The 17,275-nt window shown below is 42.1% G+C and overlaps 1 protein-coding gene across 1 annotated transcript in view; it reads right to left on the bottom strand.

Annotated features, from left to right (window-relative positions):
* The window catches only part of LOC121290452 (cilia- and flagella-associated protein 47-like), a 661,534-nt gene that overhangs the window by 159,010 nt on the left and 485,249 nt on the right, over positions 1 to 17,275 (bottom strand). Inside the window, 1 exon segment of the mRNA XM_041210889.1 lies at positions 1,687 to 1,862. Coding sequence (XP_041066823.1) covers positions 1,687 to 1,862 — 176 coding nt within the window.

Below are 17,275 nucleotides of genomic sequence, written 5' to 3'. Positions count from 1 at the left end.
CCAAGATGAATCCCATGTTCTGAGGTTGCAAGCATCTAATAAACTGCTGAATAGCACAAGCCAATTGCTTGATATATTTACAAACCATTGGTTAGTTTGCATTAAGCATGTCTCTTGTGGCTGCTTGGTAAGAGTTGGATGCATAAAATATCAGAATGTAGGGACCTTAAACACCACTGGCAGTGTCATCTCAATGGTGGACATTAGGTAGAGGCTGATCCTAGCATACAGCAAAACTTGTCCAATGCTTTCTTAGCAAAGTACAATTTGTGAAGGCTACATCCTGGGTTATAATTATTACTAGATAGATATATCTCAATCTGTACATTCAATGTCTGCCATCCACATCTTATTCAATACATCTGTTTCACATCTCTTTTTTTCTATGGTGTTTCTCAGCTTTCAAACAACACAGAAAGAAGAAAATGCCTACTAAAACTGTCATTTTAAACATTATAATTGCAACAACTAAAAACAAGGCAACTAAAGTGACTGGGCAGAAAATCCTGACGAAAACAGAATTATTGTGAATGAAGCATAATACAAATTTAAAAAGGTGATTTTTGACTTTTTTTGAAAAAAGAAACAAGTCTTGCTTTAACTGCTGCGCTGCTATCAACCTAGAACTTGTCAAGATAAAAACAAAAAAACTGCGGATGCTGGAAATCCAAAACAAAAACAGAATTACCTGGAAAAACTCAGCAGGTCTGGCAGCATCGGCGGAGCGAACTCAAGTTCTGTCGAAGGGTCATGAGGACTCGAAACGTCAACTCTTTTCTTCTCCGCCGATGCTGCCAGACCTGCTGAGTTTTTCCAGGTAATTCTGTTTTTGTTTTAGAACTTGTCAAGGCCTATTTAAATATGTGAACTCAAGGCAAGGTGCAAAGTGGCAAATGGAATTCAATCCAGTGAAGTATGTGGTAATGAATTTGGGAGGGCAAACAACTCAAGGCAATAAATGGCAAGATACTGAGAAGTGTAGAGAAATAGAGGGACTTTGGAATACATCTCTGCAGATTCCTGAAGGTATCAGGGCAGATAGTTCAGGTGGTTAAGAAAGCACATGGGATACTTTCCTTTCTTAGCTAAGGCATTAAATAAGAGCAAGCAAGTTAGGCTGGAACTGCATAAAAACACCAGTTAGATCATAGCTATGGTGTATATTACAGTGTATAGTTCTGACAACAGCATTACAAGAATGATGTGATTGTACGAGACAGGATTCAAAAGAGATTTACCAGGATGTTGCTGGGACTGGAGAATTTTAGCTACGAGGAAAGACTTTATAAGCTGGGGTGGTTTTCTTTGGAACAGAGGAAGCTGAAGGAAGAATTAATTGAGCTTTATAAAAATATGGAGGCTTAGGTAGAATGCATGGAAAGGATCTCTTTCTCTTACCAAATAGGTCGATAAACAGGGGGCATAGATTTAAAGTAAAGTAAGAAGGGTTAGTAGAAATTGAACAGATTTTTCTTCATTTAAAGGGGGCTGAAACTCACTGCCTGAAAGTGCGGTAGAGGCAGGAATCCTCTTCACATTTAAAAAAGGCTTTGATGTGCACTTGATAAGCCTTAACCTACAAAGCTGCATGTGCCAAATTGTCTCCTTCTGTGCTATAAAGTTCTGCGAAAAGTAGCTAATATCTTGGTCATATCACGGTATATTGTGAAAATGTTGTTATCTTACCTTCCAATACTTTCACCAACAACCTGTGGAGTGTACCTAGCTTTATATGAAATAACTTCCTTTGGTCCAATTACTAAACAGATGTCTCCAGTAATCCCAGATCCATTCAGCATAACGTCAAGTGTCAAAGGTTCTTGAAGAGGATTACTTATAGGGATGATCACATCAATGGCTTCCTAAGTACAGAAATAACAACTTAACTAATGAAATACTGATAATTATATACTTAAAGTTATTTTGTTTTAAAGTATTCCACAAAACAGACCATATAATTGATCATAATACATAGTCTAATAACTGATCTGTAATAATTCAAAGGGTTAGTAATTTTCAGACCAAATCAAAAGGCTGCTTACAGGCTGATTTAGGGAAGATAGGAGTGGGTCAGGTGTGACTGAAGTCATTTAATGTAGACAAATGCCATGTACCTGAGGTTAGGAAATTTCTTGTATTTCTATAAAATGCAGGAGTATCCATTAAAGAATGGATAAAAAAAGAGATTTGTGAATAGTAGTTGATCAGTTAGTAGAAGTACATAATTCTGTGAAGTGCCTTGTGGGAAAACAAGTAGGAATTTAGCTTAAGTAAAAACTCAAAATCCTGGATATACTTAGCAGGTCTGGGAGCATGTGCAGAGAGAAAAAAAATAATATTTTAAGTCAATGACCTTTCATCAGAACTGAGAAGAGTTAGAAGTGTCATAGGTTTGAAGCAAGTGAAAGCAGGGATGGTGGGAAAAGGAATAAAATGGAAGATCTGTGATTGGATGGAAGGCAGAAGAGGTTAAATGACAAAAGGGTTGATGGTGCAAGGCCAAAGGCATTGTTAATGGGACAAGTAAAGAAGCAAAACGTGACTAGAGGCAGTGTGAATGGCAGAATCATGAACAGCTACCATCCAAAACCAAAAAGAAATTTTAAAAAGAGAGAGAAACTAAAACCTGCAAAGAGAAAGGAAACAAAATGGGGGCAGAGATTACAATCTGAAATTGCTGGATTCAATGATGAAGTACCCCAGTCGAAAGATGAAGTGCTCAAGCTGACATTGAGCTTCATTACAACATTGCAGGAGGCCAAGGACAGAGAGGTCAGACTGGGAGCAAGGCGGAGAATTGAAAATGACAGGCAATTAGGAAGCTCACAGTTACACTTACGGAGTGAACAAATGTGTTCTGCAAAGCAGTCATAAATCTACATACAGTCCCCTCAATGTACAGGAGAGCATGGTGACTGCAGTAATTGAAAGAAGTACAAGTAAATCAGTGTTTCACCCAGAAGGAGTACTTGAGGTATTGGATGGTGAGAAGGGAGGATGGTAAAGGGGATGTATTGCATTTCCTGCACTTCCATGAGAAGATGCCATGAAAAGGGGAGAATGTATTGGGGGTTATTGAGGAGTGGATCAAGGTGTCATGGACAGAATAGGCCCTAAAGGATGTTGAAAGGGAATGGAAGAGGATGATGAGTTCATGGTGGCAAAAGGCTGGAGGTAGTGAAAATGATGGAGCATGAAGGGAAGAAGTGAGAAAGTACATGAAATGGAATGGATACAGTTGAGTGCCCTGTGAACCAAGGTAAGGGGAAATCCTTGGTTGAGGATAAAAGAAAGCATGTCGAATGTTCTAGTATGGACGTTTGCATTGTCAAAACAGATGTGACGCAAACAGAAAAGCTGGGAAAATGGAATAGAATGCCTACAGGAACCAGGCGTGAGGAAACATAGGGCTGGGTGACATGGGCTTATTGTGAAGAATCCAAGGTGAACCGTGTGGCGATGAGAGAAGGGTGGAAATTGGAAGCAAAATTGGTGAAATTTTCCAGCTCAGGGCAAGGGCAGGAAATGGCAATACTGTCGTCATTGTACCCCAGAAACAGGTGTGAGTGAGGGGGCTTGAATAGGAGTAGAACAAAGAATGTTCCGCATATTAGAAAAAGGCAGGCACAGCTATGACTCACGTGTGTTCCCATAGCAACGCCTTTTATTTATATCACCTTGCTCCCATTCTGATCTCTCTGTCCTTGGCCTCCGATAGTATTCCATTAAAGTCCGGTCTAAGCTCAAGGAAGAGCACCTCATCTTTCGAATAGGAATCTTTACAGCTTTTTAGAATCAACACTGAGTTGAACAATTTCAAAATGTCTCCATTTTGTTTCCTTTTTCTTAGCTGGTTTTGATTTTTTCTCTCTTGTTCTTCTATCTTTTTTTGCTTTCAGGTGGCAGCAGTTTGTGATTCTGCCATTTACATCTCCTCTAAAGAGATCTTTTGTTTCTTTACTTACCCATTACCATGCCTTTAGTCTTGCACCATCAATCCTTTTGTAATTTAATCTCCCTGACTTTCCAACCAATTCACTTTGTTCTTTTTCATGCCCTTCCCCCTTACACTTGCTTACAACCTATTACATTTCTAAGTTTTCCCAGTTCTGATGAAAGTGCATCACCTGAAACTTTAACTTTGTTTCTTTCTCCCATATGCTGCCAGGTTTGCTGAATATTTCCAGCATTTTCTGTTTTGTTTTCATATTTCCTGCATCTGCCGTATTTTATTTTTGTATTGGAATAGTTGAGTTTGGAGGCAACAAAGAGTTTTACTGCACTGTTCTTTATGTATTTTATTCTTTTTTCCCCCCAATAAACTGTAGGCAGTGTTGGGGAGCATTGTGGATCACAGCTCCAATTTATAACAACTTTACCTGCCAGGAGGAAAATTGTGGTGGCCATTTTGAGGGTTGGAGTTTATCTGAGGTCTCTTTAATTAATTTTACTTGCTTGATCACATCATCAACAAGAATGGACAGTTTTCTTAAATGTTGAAAAACGTATTTACAGAATTTTCTGGTTTTATTTCACATATTAGTAGTTACTTGGAAACAATTGTTCCATTAGAAACTTCCTGCATTAAAGTTTTAGCTGTTAAGCAGAATATATATATATATATAACTCAAATAAAATTGTTTGACTAGATCTACTGCTGGGAAGAAAAAAAACCCTGCAGTGATAAAAACATTGATCTAAAAATATTACATTACACAGAGCTCAATTGAAGGAAATGGATTAGATGCTGCCACGAGGAAACTGAAATAATTAATTCAGATTTGGTGATATTATTCTGAAGCTATTTTTGTGTATGAAGTACATGGAGCTAGAAAAATGATATGAAATTATTACAGTGCCTTAGGAATTATAAAAATAACATTAATATCTTTGGAACAAAACAATATAAAATTGTGTTTGCCATAAACAACAATCCTTTCCTGATGTGCCATGGCTCAATTGGTAGCACTCTTGCCTCTGAGTCATAAGGTTCCTCGTTCAAGTCCCACTCCAGGATTTAGCACAAAAATCAAAGCTGATATTCCCAGTACAATACTGAAAAGAGTGCAGTGCTGTGAGAGGTGCAATCCTTTGAATGATCTGTTAAACATATGCCTGCTCTTCTTTGTCATATTTGACTCAAAACTTTTACTCGATGTCTCTTTCCCCAGATGCTGCCAGACATGCTGAGTATTTCCAGCACTGTTTTTATTTCAGATTTCCAGCATCTGCAGTATTTTGCTTTTAAGTTATTCCTGGTCTCCTGGTAAATCTTTATCCCTCAATCAATATCACAAAAACAGATTGTCTGGTCATTATAATTATCATTAAAAATTAGAGATTTTTAAACTAGTATCTTAACTTTACAACTGGAATAAATCTGGGAATCAAGAAAGCCTAACCTTGTAAGTTAATAATCACAAACTTCAATTACTGGAAACAGACTTCATGCCAGTCCTTAAAGTTAATAGGATCAATTGAACACCACATTAATCACATTATGGGAACCAAGGTTATTTAAAAATACATTCACATCAGATGTAAGAGAAAAATGGACTTGATATTCACCATAATCAAATGAAACTGCAATTCAGCAAGTGAACACAAATCTTCTTCTTCAAGTAACATGCCCTAAGAAGGCATTGGCAACCATGGACTTCTTGATCCATGGTTATGCTTGGCAAGGTGGTGCAGTGGTTTGCCATTGCCTTCTGCAAGCATATAGCTGACCAGGAATCTCCCTTGTTCTTACCGCCTGCCATTGCCAATAAGGATGTTGGAAGGATGCACAAGTTGATACTCAACCTGTTTGGCCACATTATGAACGCACCTTTCTTGGCCATCAGGTCCTATAGTGGGACTTGAACCCACCACTTCTGGCTCAGAGGCAAGGACACTACCCATTGTGACACAGGACCTTTGAACACAAATCTACCAGCAAGTTAAAAACCATGAAGTTCTTAAACCTCAATAGCTGGTATGGGATAGAATTATACTTACACATCTGTTTGTGGGACTTGTGCACAAATTGGTTGCCACATTTCCTACAATATAACAGTAACTACACTTTAAAAGTAAAATTGGTTGCTTTAAGACAAACATGGTAGTGAAAGGCAGTAAATGAATACAAGCCTTTCTTTCTAACATACTGTTATATAACATAATTTTGGACAGAATTACTCTATTTCATTGTGCTTATTGCACAATGAAAGAAAAATATTTCAAGAATGCAACAGTTCTTAGAAAACATTGAAAAAAATGAAATATCAACACAAAAATCAAAGCTGATATTTGCAGTGCAATACTGAAAAGAGTGCAGTGCTGTGAGAGGTACAATCCTTTCTGATTTTGATTTAGTCAAACCTTCGTAGTTCTACAAAAGGGAAATCAAGCTTGACAAATTGATTAGAGTTTTTTGAGGATGTGCTAGAGGGGCAGATAAAGGGGAGCCAGTAGATTTAGTACAATTGGATTTCCAGAAGGTACTCGATAAGGAGCCACATAAAAGGTTAATATGCACATAAGTGGTTATGGTGTTGGGGTAATATATTTGCATGGATAGTGGATTTTTTAATGGACAGGAAACAGAGAGTAGGGATAAATGGGGCATTTTCAAGTTGCCAGGCTGTAACTCATGAGGTGCTGCAAGCATCAGTGTTAGAGCCTCAGCTACTTGCAATCTATATTGGTAGCTTAGACAAAGAGACTGAGAGGAACGTATCCAAGTTTTCTTATGATACAAATCTTGGAGGCAATGTAAGCTTCGAGACCACAAAGAGACTGTAAAGAGATCTAGGGCAGAAATTTCTGTGCCTGCTGACGTCGGCTATCATGGCAGGCATGAGCGAACAGTATGGCAGGAAGGCAAAAATCCCTTTCACAATGTCATGAAACAGTTTGCAATTGTCCACTCCACCCATCAATGACGGGCCACATTTCCTGCCACTGCACATCGGGAGCTTCATTGTAAAACGTCTGCATTTCATTGCAAGCCCAGCTTGCTGGAAAATTCCCGTCATATTGGATCAGCTGGGCACATCGGCGTGATTGCAGATCAAATTGTTTCACAACAGAACATAAGCAACATGCACGTGGCAAACTGCACTTTGCTTGGGACTTGAGGCTTGTTTGCCTACCTTGCTTCAGGCAGCACTCGTGCTCATCAGCACCAGGCTTCTCATGCAGTACCATGTGATGTTTAGGGGGGCTCACAGGCAGGTCTCCACTTATGGGACCAGCCGTAAGGCGGGGGCAGCTTTTCAACAACTGCAGGGCGAGGGCTTGCTTGAGGAGGGGGAAGAAATGGTCTCAGGAAAGGGAAGCGGCTGCAGAGCTAGGGCACTACTGGGGAAGTTGGGTATCCCAGGGTGTGTAGGGGGACACATGAAGATCAGTGCAAGTGGCCTCAAGATGTTGAGGGCTGAGGAGGCAGTCTCTAGAGGAGAAGAGGCCAGATGGAGATATGTTGGTGTGTGAGAGAGTGAGTGGTGATGTCTCTTGAGCCAACAGTGAGTGAGATGCCAGTGACTGTGTGACGGCCTTGTGAGTGTGAGAGTTTGGAGTGATGACATGGTTGCCTTACCCTGGCGGCACAGATGAGATCATTCATCCTCTTTCTGCACTGGATGGCGAAATTCTTCTGTGCAACATTGGCATTGACCACCTCTGCCACTGCCTCCCAAGTTGGAATGGTGACACTGATGGGCCTCCTGTGGCCAGAGTGGGGGTAGAGGACATTGTGACAGGTTTCAATGGCGTCCCAGGGATGCATCACTGAATCAGGAGCTGCAGTATTCTTGCCTTTTTGGGCCATGTCTTCTGTGCAGCAGTCCTGGGCTGGTAGAACTGAGAGGTGTGCACGTGGATGCACTTTAAATATGGTGCCCGATGTGAGGAAGTGACAAAGTGACAGTGTGGCAGGCGAATTGGAGACCACCCACCAGTGAAATGGAGTGTCTTCCAGGAAAGCATAATTAATGAGGCAGGATTGGGGTGATATGGAGTGAAAACCCACCATTGCGGCCTGTGGGTAAAATGTCCTTTTTCCCACCCGCTACCGCACTTAGTGCAAATCTGGGACAATTCCGCCCCAGACAGATGAAGTGAATGGGCAACAATGGCACATAAAGTATAATATGGGGAAATGTGAGGTTATTCACTTTGATAATAAGAAAAAAATCGGAACATTTTTAAAGGCATAAGACTTGGGTATACTCCTACACAGAACAGAAAGTTAGCATGCAAGCACAGTAGGCAATTAGGAAGGCAAATATCATATTGGCCTTTATTAGGGGACTGGAATACAAGAACAACAAAGTCTTGCTACAATTGTGTAAGGCTTTGGAGAGACCACACCTGGGGTGGAATTTTACGGCCCTTCTGCCGGCGGGAATTTCTGGTCCTGCCAAAGTCAGTGGACTTTTGAACGGCTTACTGCATTTTATGGCCCTGCCCCCACCGCAAAGGTTATAGGAAGCGGGTGGGAAAGTAGAGTTGATGCAGATCAGCCATGATCAAATTGAATGTTGGAGCAGGCTCAAGGGTCTGACCCTGCTCCTATTTTTATGTTCTACATGTTATAACATTTAATAGACTTGTTTTGTACATTTAAAAGAATTCATTGAATTATCTCCAGATGAATATATATCTAAGGCTCTTCAGACGTTAGCAACATGCACATTCAGAATAATGATGACTACATATTTTGCCTTCAGCCACCTGCTGGAAAAATCTGGACAGGAAGGGAATTGGAGACTTCTCATGAACAAATTTAAGGGCCACTGTTACAAATACCTCCAGTAGCATTTTTAAAATCATCCTTGTAATAACCAACAGTATAAAACATTTTTGAAAAATTTACAACTATTTCTAAATAATTTTGGACATCACCGAATCACAGAATGGTTACAGCACAGAAGGAAGCCATTCAGCCCATAGTGTCTGTGCCGGGTCTCTGAAGGAGCAATTCACCTCATGCAATTTTCCCACCTTCACCCCGTAGCCCTGCATATTCTTCCTTTACAGATAATAATCCAATTTCCTCTTGAATGCCTCTATTGAACATGCCTCCAGCACTCTCTCAGGCAGTGCATTCCAGATCCCAATCACTTGCTGTGTGGGAAAGCTTTTCCTCATGTTGCTATTGTTTCTTTTGCCAATTACCTTAAATCTGTACTCTCTTGTTCTTGATCATTCCACCCATGGGAATAGTTTTTCCCTATCTACTCTGTCCAGATTCCTCATGATTTTGAACACCTCTATCAAATCTCCTCTCAGCCTCCTCTCCAAAAACAACAGTCACAGCTTCTCCAATCTGTCAATGTAACTGAAGTTCCTCATCCCTGGAACCTGGGGAAATTCTGCACCTATGTTTGTTTTGAAAGTTATTTTCCTTGTCCATGTATGAACATATGAATCTGCAAAATGACAGATAGGAAAAGACAAATTGATTCATCTAACTTGTCTCATAGAGCTGTCAATGCCTTATCCATCAAGGTACATTCATGCCCTACCCAACTGTAGCCATGTAATCTCCAAAGAGTAAGAAATAAAACTGATTTTAAAAAAACCCAGACCAATTAGGGAAACAAAGTCTGAAAAATTCCTCTTCAGCTCTATTACGTATTCAAAACCTATCCAACAGACAACATTAACCCAGGATATCTATCTCTTGCACCAGGTAATCTTTGTCCCAGCCAGAAAAGGTCTAGCTCTCTCTTCAAGGAATACACACACAACATTTATTGCACTACAAAAACAGAATTACCTGGAAAAACTCAGCAGGTCTGGCAGCATCGCGGAGAAGAAGAGTTAACGTTTCGAGTCCTCATGACCCTTCAGCAGAACTGGGTGAATCCGGAGAGGGGTGAAATATAAATTGGTTTAAAGTAGGGAGGGGGGTTGGGTGGGGGGAGAGAAGTGGAGGGGGTTGGTGTGGTTGTAGGGACATGCAAGCAGTGATATGAGCAGATAATCAAAAGATGTCACAGACAAAAGAACAAAAGAACACAGAGGTGTTGAAGTTGGTGATATTATCTAAACGAATGTGCTAATTAAGAATGGATTGTAGGGCACTCAAGGTATAGTTCTAGTGGGGGTGGGTGGCATAAAAGATTTAAAAATAATGGAAATAGGTGAAAAAAGCAAAATCTATATAAATTATTAGAAAAAACAAAAGGAAGGGGGAAGAAACAGAAAGGGGGTGGGGATGGAGGAGGGAGTTCAAGATCTAAAGTTGTTGAATTCAATATTCAGTCCGGAAGGCTGTAAAGTGCCTAGTCGGAAGATGAGGTGTTGTTCCTCCAGTTTGCCTTGGGCTTCACTGGAACAATGCAGCAAGCCAAGGACAGACATGTGGGCAAGAGAGCAGGATGGAGTGTTAAAATGGCAAGCAACAGGGAGGTTTGGGTCATTCTTGCGGATAGCCCGCAGGTGTTCTGCAAAGCGGTCGCCCAGTTTACGTTTGGTCTCTCCAATGTAGAGGAGACCGCAATGGGAGCAACAAATGCAGTAGACTAAGTTGGGGAAATGCAAGTGAAATGCTGCTTCACTTGAAAGGAGTGTTTGGGCCCTTGGACGGTGAGGAGAGAGGAAGTGAAGGGGCAGGTGTTGCATCTTTTGCGTGGGCATGGGGAGATGCCATAGGTGGGGATTGAGGAGTAGGGGGTGATGGAGGAGTGGACCAGGGTGTCTCAGAGGGAACGATCCCTACGGATTGCTAACAGGGGGGTGAAGGGAAAATGTGTTTGGTGGTGGCATCATGCTGGAGTTGGCGGAAATGGCGGAGGATGATCCTTTGAATGCGGAGGCTGGTGGGATGATAAGTGAGGACAAGGGGGACCCTATCATGTTTCTGGGAGGGAAGAGAAGGCATGAGGGTAGATGCGCGGGAGATGGGCCGGACAGGGTTGAGGGCCCTGTCAACGACCGTGGGTGGAAAACCTCAGTTAAGGAAGAAGGAGGACATGTCAGAGGAACTGTTTTTGAAGGTAGCATCATCAGAACAGATGCGACGGAGGCGAAGGAACTGAGAGAAAAGGATGGAGTCCTTACAGGAAGCGGGGTGTGAGGAGCTGTAGTTGAGGTAGCTGTGGGAGTCGGTAGGCTATTGGTAGGATATTGGTGGACAGTCTATCACCAGAGATTGAGACAGAGAGGTCAAGGAGGGGAAGGGAAGTGTCAGAGATAGACCACGTGAAAATGATGGTGGGGTGGAGATTGGAAGCAAAATTAATAAATTTTTCCAAGTCCCGACGAGAGCATGAAGCAGCACTGAAGTATTCATCGATTTACTGGAGAAAGAGTTGTGGAAGGGGGCCAGAGTAGGACTGGAACAAGAAATATTCCACATACCCCATAAAGAGACAGGCATAGCTGGGGCCCATGCAGGTACCCATAGCCACACCTTTTATTTGGAGGAAGTGAGAGCAGTTGAAGGAGAAATTGTTCAGTGTGAGAACAAGTTCAGCCAGATGGAGGAGAGTAGTGGTGGATGTGGATTGTTTGGGCCTCTGTTCGAGGAAGAAGCTAAGGGCCCTCAGACCATCCTGGTGGGGGATGGACATGTAGAGGGATTGGACGTCCATGGTGAAGAGGAAGCGGTTGGGGCCAGGGAACTGGAAATTGTTGATGTGACGTAAGGTGTCAGAGGAATCATGGATGTAGGTGGGAAGGGACTGGACAAGGAGAGAGAGAAGGGAGTCAAGATAATGAGAAATGAGTTCCGTGGGGCAGAAGCAAGCTGACACGATCGGTCTACCGGGACAGTTCTGTTTATGGATTTTGGGTAGGAGGTAGAAGCGGGCCATCCAAGGTTGGGCAACTATCAGGTTGGAAGCTGTGGGAGGAAGATCTCCAGAGGAGATGAGGTCAGTGACAGTCCTGGAAACAATGGCTTGATGTTCAGTGGTGGGGTCATGGTCTAGGGAGAGGTAGGAGGAAGTGTCCGCGAGTTGACGTTCAGCCTCCGTGACCGTCACTATTGCACTAGTTTGCTACTTTGAGAAAGATAAACTGCCTAATGTGCCTTTACATAACTTACGGCCTGGCCGTCTGTTACTTACTCAGTTGAAACAATTGCTCCATTATCTAGCATCTTCATTATATTATAGACCATGGTCACATTGTTAGCCAGGGGCTGCATCTGAACTGCCAGACACAGGCAAAAGCAACTTTTGACCTGAAGTAACCTGAGTCCAGTTGCTGACCTCAGTAACTTTTGAAATGTGGCTCCAGTCATTGGGTCCGAACTGGCTGGAACCAGTTCTGAAGTAGCTGACTGGCTTGAAGACAAGGGAAATGTGATGAGTCCTTATTTAGAAAAGGGGAAACGGGGTGATCCTGCAAGTCTTGGAACAGAGCCAATGGAGAAGATGCCACAGATCAGGCAAGCAGGCCTAAACCAACAGGAAGAGAGACGATTCAGTATAATACTGAGAGGATTTCGGGCGTGGGGCAGCAAGACTCCGGAGACCAACCATTGCAGAAGCAGAAGAACCTACGTCAGCAACGTAGAGACGCAAGAGAGAGAGAACAGAATGCCTGGCCGGCGTCAGCTCTACTTTTCGGGTATTAGCTTTTATATTCTGTGACTACTCAGGGAGTGTCAGAGAAATCTAGTGAGTGTGCATTTAGATCTTAGTTTTGGCTATAAAACTGTATAACCTGCTGTAAACTGCATGTCTATATTTAACCAGATGTATAAGCTATATGTAGAAGATCTTAATGACATGAATAAAGCAAATTTAGAGTTAAGAGAGAATTGACTCTTCTCCTCTGTGTACTAAGCCAATAACCGTTACTGGTGATCTCCGGCAACAAAATCACCTGAGTGGACATTTTTCTACATACTATACTACCTGGATATCTAAGGTGTTTTGAAGTGGGAATTAATCATGAGAACCTTCTCCATACCCTTTCCAATATCCCCCACAAACTGGATACAGTTTTCTAATCGAAGTCTAGCCCAGGTTTTGTACAAGGCTAAAATAGTTTGCTTTGTTTTGTGGTGAATTGTCCTATGTATACAATCTAAAACCTGTTTCCTTTAGCTTTAGCTTCACACCATTTATATGAGGAAGTCATTCAGCCTGTTGTGTTAATGCTAGCTCATCATTAGAAGTTATCTGCCTTTTTATTGCATGCTTTTGTACTTTTGCTTTTCAAATATTTCTCCAATTGAGATGGCCCATGTGCTAGGAAAAGCCTGTACTTCCTTTCATGTGATGTCCCTTAAAGAACAGAAAGTGGACTGGAGAGTATTTTGAAAGAGGCTTAATTGGTTTCCTGATTATGACATCATTAGGTGCCAAGGAACGCCCATGTGACCTAGGGTTGCCTTGGGGATGAACAGCTAAGAATAAAGGGGCAAATAGAAAGCTAATTGCAATGTTGGGGGGTGGGGGGGGTCAGCTTATTTTTTCTGTTGACAGTTCAGAATGCTGGGAATTCAAAGAGAAAACAAGCAAGGCTCCCTCCGAGTGGAACTGTTTTCTGTTTGGCAGTTTACGTCATCACACAAGTTTGCGATAATACGGTATGCGGACTGATCAAAAAGTCAGAAACCTGCCTGTTACTTAAGTAGCAATTCAGAAGCCAATTAAGGTCACTAATTGGTCACCGAACTCACTACAAAAATACTTTCAGAAGGCAATAATACACCTTCAGTGTGAAAATCATGACAGGTGGGGAATCTGTTTTTAACGGGCAAGCTTATTTCAGTGGGTTTTGAAACTGCAGCTGAGACCAGACTTTCCAGATCAGCTTTGCACTTAACACTTCATTGACTGCAGGGAGTGCTCATGTCAATGAGCAGAGGTACCTTTTGGAGACTGTTTCATCAGGAGATGGATGAGAGTGGGGATGGCACTGTGGTACAGGGAGACATTAAAGTGGGGTGAGAAAATGGGACCGTAGTAGTGGTAGAGGACAGTAAAATTTGGGGGAGATACTATCCTCTGCAGCCGTGAGTGTGAGTACCAAAGGTTGTGTTGCCTGCCCGGTGCCAGGACATCTCAAGGCTAGAGAGGAACTTGGAGTGGGAGGGGAGGGATCCAGTTGTCGTCGTCCATGTTGATACCAACGACATTGATAGGACTAAAAAGGAGATTCTGCAGAAAGAATTTGGACAGTTAGGAGCTAAATTAAAAAGCAGAACTTTCAAGGTAATAATCTTGTGATTGTTACCTGAGCCACAGGCAAACTGGTAAATAAAGTCAAGGAGTTAAATGCATGGCTCAGAGGTTGTTGTGGGAGGAATGGGTTTAAGTTCATGGGGCATTGCCACCAGTACTGGGGTAGAAGGGAGCTGGTCCAGTGCGACAGGCTTCACCAGTAAAGAATCCCTGAGGAAAATGTGACCGTAATATGGTAGGAATTTAGCATTCAGTTTGACAGTGAGAAACTTGGGTCAGAAACAACTGCGCTAAACTTAAATAAGGGTAATTACAATGGAACGAGGGCAGAATTGGCAGGAGTGGACTGGGAAAGCAGTTTAGCAGAAAAGATAGTTGATGAACAATGGCAGACATTTAAGAAAATAGTTCATGATACATCCCAGTGAGGAAGAAGGGTTCAAGGAAGGGGATAAACCAACCATGGTTACCCAAGGAAGTTCAGGATAGTGTCAAATTGAAAGAAAAAACATACAATGTGGCAAAGATTAGTGGTAAGCCAGAGGATTGGGAAAGTTTTAAAAACAAACAAAACATGACCAAAAAAATTAAGAGGGAGAAAATAAACTTTGATGGTAAAGTAGCAAGTTATATAAAAATGGACAGTAAGAGCTTCTTTAAACATATAAAAAGGAATAGAGAGGCCAAAGTTGAACATAGGGCCCTTAGAGAATAAGGCTGGGGAAATAATAATGGGGAACCAGGAAATGGCAGAGGAGTTGAATAAATACTTTGCTTCAGTCTTCACATTAGAAGATACTAATAGCATTCTAAAAATACTAAATAATCAAAGGGCAAAAAGCAGGGAGGAAATAAATACAATAACTTTCACTAGAGAAAAAGAACTAGGGAAATTAATGGGGCTAAAGGCCGATAAGTCCCCTGGACCTGATGGGTTGCATCCCAGGATATTAAAGGAAGCAGCTACAGAGATAGTGGATGCACTGGTAGTAATCTTCCAAGAATCCTTCGATTCTGAAAAAGTCCCAGAGGATTGGAGAAAGGCCAATGTATTCAAAAGGGGAGGGAGACAAAAAAAAAGGTAACCAGTTAGCTTAACATCTGTCATTGGGAAAATGTTGGAGTCTATTATAAAGAAGGTAATAGCAAAGCATTTAGAAATACATAATCTAATCAAGCAGAGTCAGCATGGCCTCATGAAGGGGAAGTCATGCCTAATAAATTTATTAGAATTCTTTGAGGAGGTAACAAGCAGGATATATAAAGTGGAACCAATAGATGTAATATATTTAGATTTCCAAAAGGTGTTCGATAAGGTACCGCACATAAGGCTACTTAATAAGATAAGAGCCCATAGTGCTGAGGGTAGCATGAATAGAGGATTGGCTAACGAATAGGAGACAGACAGTTGGCATAACAGGGGCATTTTCAGGATGGCAACCTGTGGAGTGCCACAGAGTTCAGTGCTGGGGGCTCAATTATTTACAATATATATAAATGACTTAGATGAGGAAAGTGAATGTACTATCGCCAAGTTTACGGATGACACAAAAATAGATGGGAAGGCAAGTGGTGAGGATAACACAAGGAGTCTACAGAGGGATATAAACAGGTGAAGTGAGTGGGCAAAAACTTGGCAGATAGAATATAATGTGGGAAAATGTAAGGTTATGCACTTTGGCGGGGAGAATAGAGGGGCTGAATGTTATTTAAATGGAAAAAGACTGCAGAAGGCTGCAACACAGAGGGATTTGGGAGCCCTTGTGCATGAATCACCAAAAGCTAACATCCAAGTTCAACAGGTAATAGGGAAGGCAAATGGAATTTTGCCCTTTATTTCAAAGGGAATGGAGTATAAAAATAGATAAGTCTTGCTAAAACTATACAAGGCACTAGTTAGACCCACACCTATAATACCGTGAACAATTTTGGTCCCCTTATCTAAGTAAAGAAATACTGGCATTGGAGGCAGTCCAAAGAAAGTTCATTAGGTTGATCCTGGGTATGAAGGGATTTTCTTATGAGGAGAGATTGAATAGGTTGGGCCTGTACTCATTGGAGTTTAGAAGAATGAGAGATGTCCTTATTGAAACATGTAAGATTCTTTGGGGGCTTGATAAGGTAGATGCTGAGAGGTTGTTTCCCCTTGTGGGGCAGTCTAGGACCAGAGGGCATAATTTCAGAGTAAGGAGGTGCACATTTAAAACAGAGATGAGGAGGAATTTCTTCTCTTAGAGGGTAGTCAATTTGTGGAATTCTTTACTGCAGAAGGCTGTAGAGGCTGGGTCATTAAGTATATTCAAGGCTGAGATAGACAATTTTTTTTAATCAGTAAGGGAATCAAGGGTTATGAGGACAAGGCAGGAAAGTGGAGTTGAGGATTATCAGATCAGCCATGATCTCATTGAATGGTGGAGCAGACTTGATGGGCCGAATGACCTACTTCTGCTCATACATCTTATGATCTTATGGTCTTAGGAGGACTCTCCTCTGATTCAGAGGGCTCTTTTGACTGATTATTTTCCTGTCTATTACCCAGGCGTGAAAAGTCTGAGACAGGTGAGCATGGTGGTCTTAAATAGAAACATATGGTCCAGTGAGGAGGAGAGAAGGATTATGAGGAGGAGGAGAAGAGTGAGAGGAAGGTTTTTTGGGAAGGGGACAGAGCAGTGCCAGACCCTGAGGGTCAGGGGGATCCCAGAAACCCTCAGCGGAGTCGCAGACAACTTTATGCTGCCCCAAGAGTATACAGGCAGAACCTGGCTACCTACAACTGAACGAGCCTCAGTGCAGAAGACAGCTCAGGATTTCAAGAGCCATTGTGTGAGATGCTTGCAAGGGAGATCTCATCCAGCTGCATTGGGGGCTACCCAATGCCTGTCACATTGAAGGTAACAGTGGTGCTGAACTCTTTGCAATAGGCTCATTCCATGCAGCCTGTTGAGACCTCAGTGGAACAACACAGGCTGCTGCATACGATTGCATCAAAGTGTTCGCAGATGCAATGCACCGAAGGGCTGGGAATTACATCTCCTTCACACAGGATGTTCAAACCCAAATGGAGAGAGCCCGAGGATTTGCAGTGATTGCAGGTTTCCCCATGGTGCAGGGAGCCACGGACAGCACACACGTTGCCGTTAAGG

The sequence above is a fragment of the Carcharodon carcharias genome, chromosome 18 (genome assembly GCF_017639515.1).
Source record: "Carcharodon carcharias isolate sCarCar2 chromosome 18, sCarCar2.pri, whole genome shotgun sequence".
In the NCBI taxonomy this organism is placed as follows: domain Eukaryota; kingdom Metazoa; phylum Chordata; class Chondrichthyes; order Lamniformes; family Lamnidae; genus Carcharodon; species Carcharodon carcharias.
Note: the sequence above shows the minus strand (reverse complement) of the source record. Positions and strands in the feature narration are given on the sequence as shown.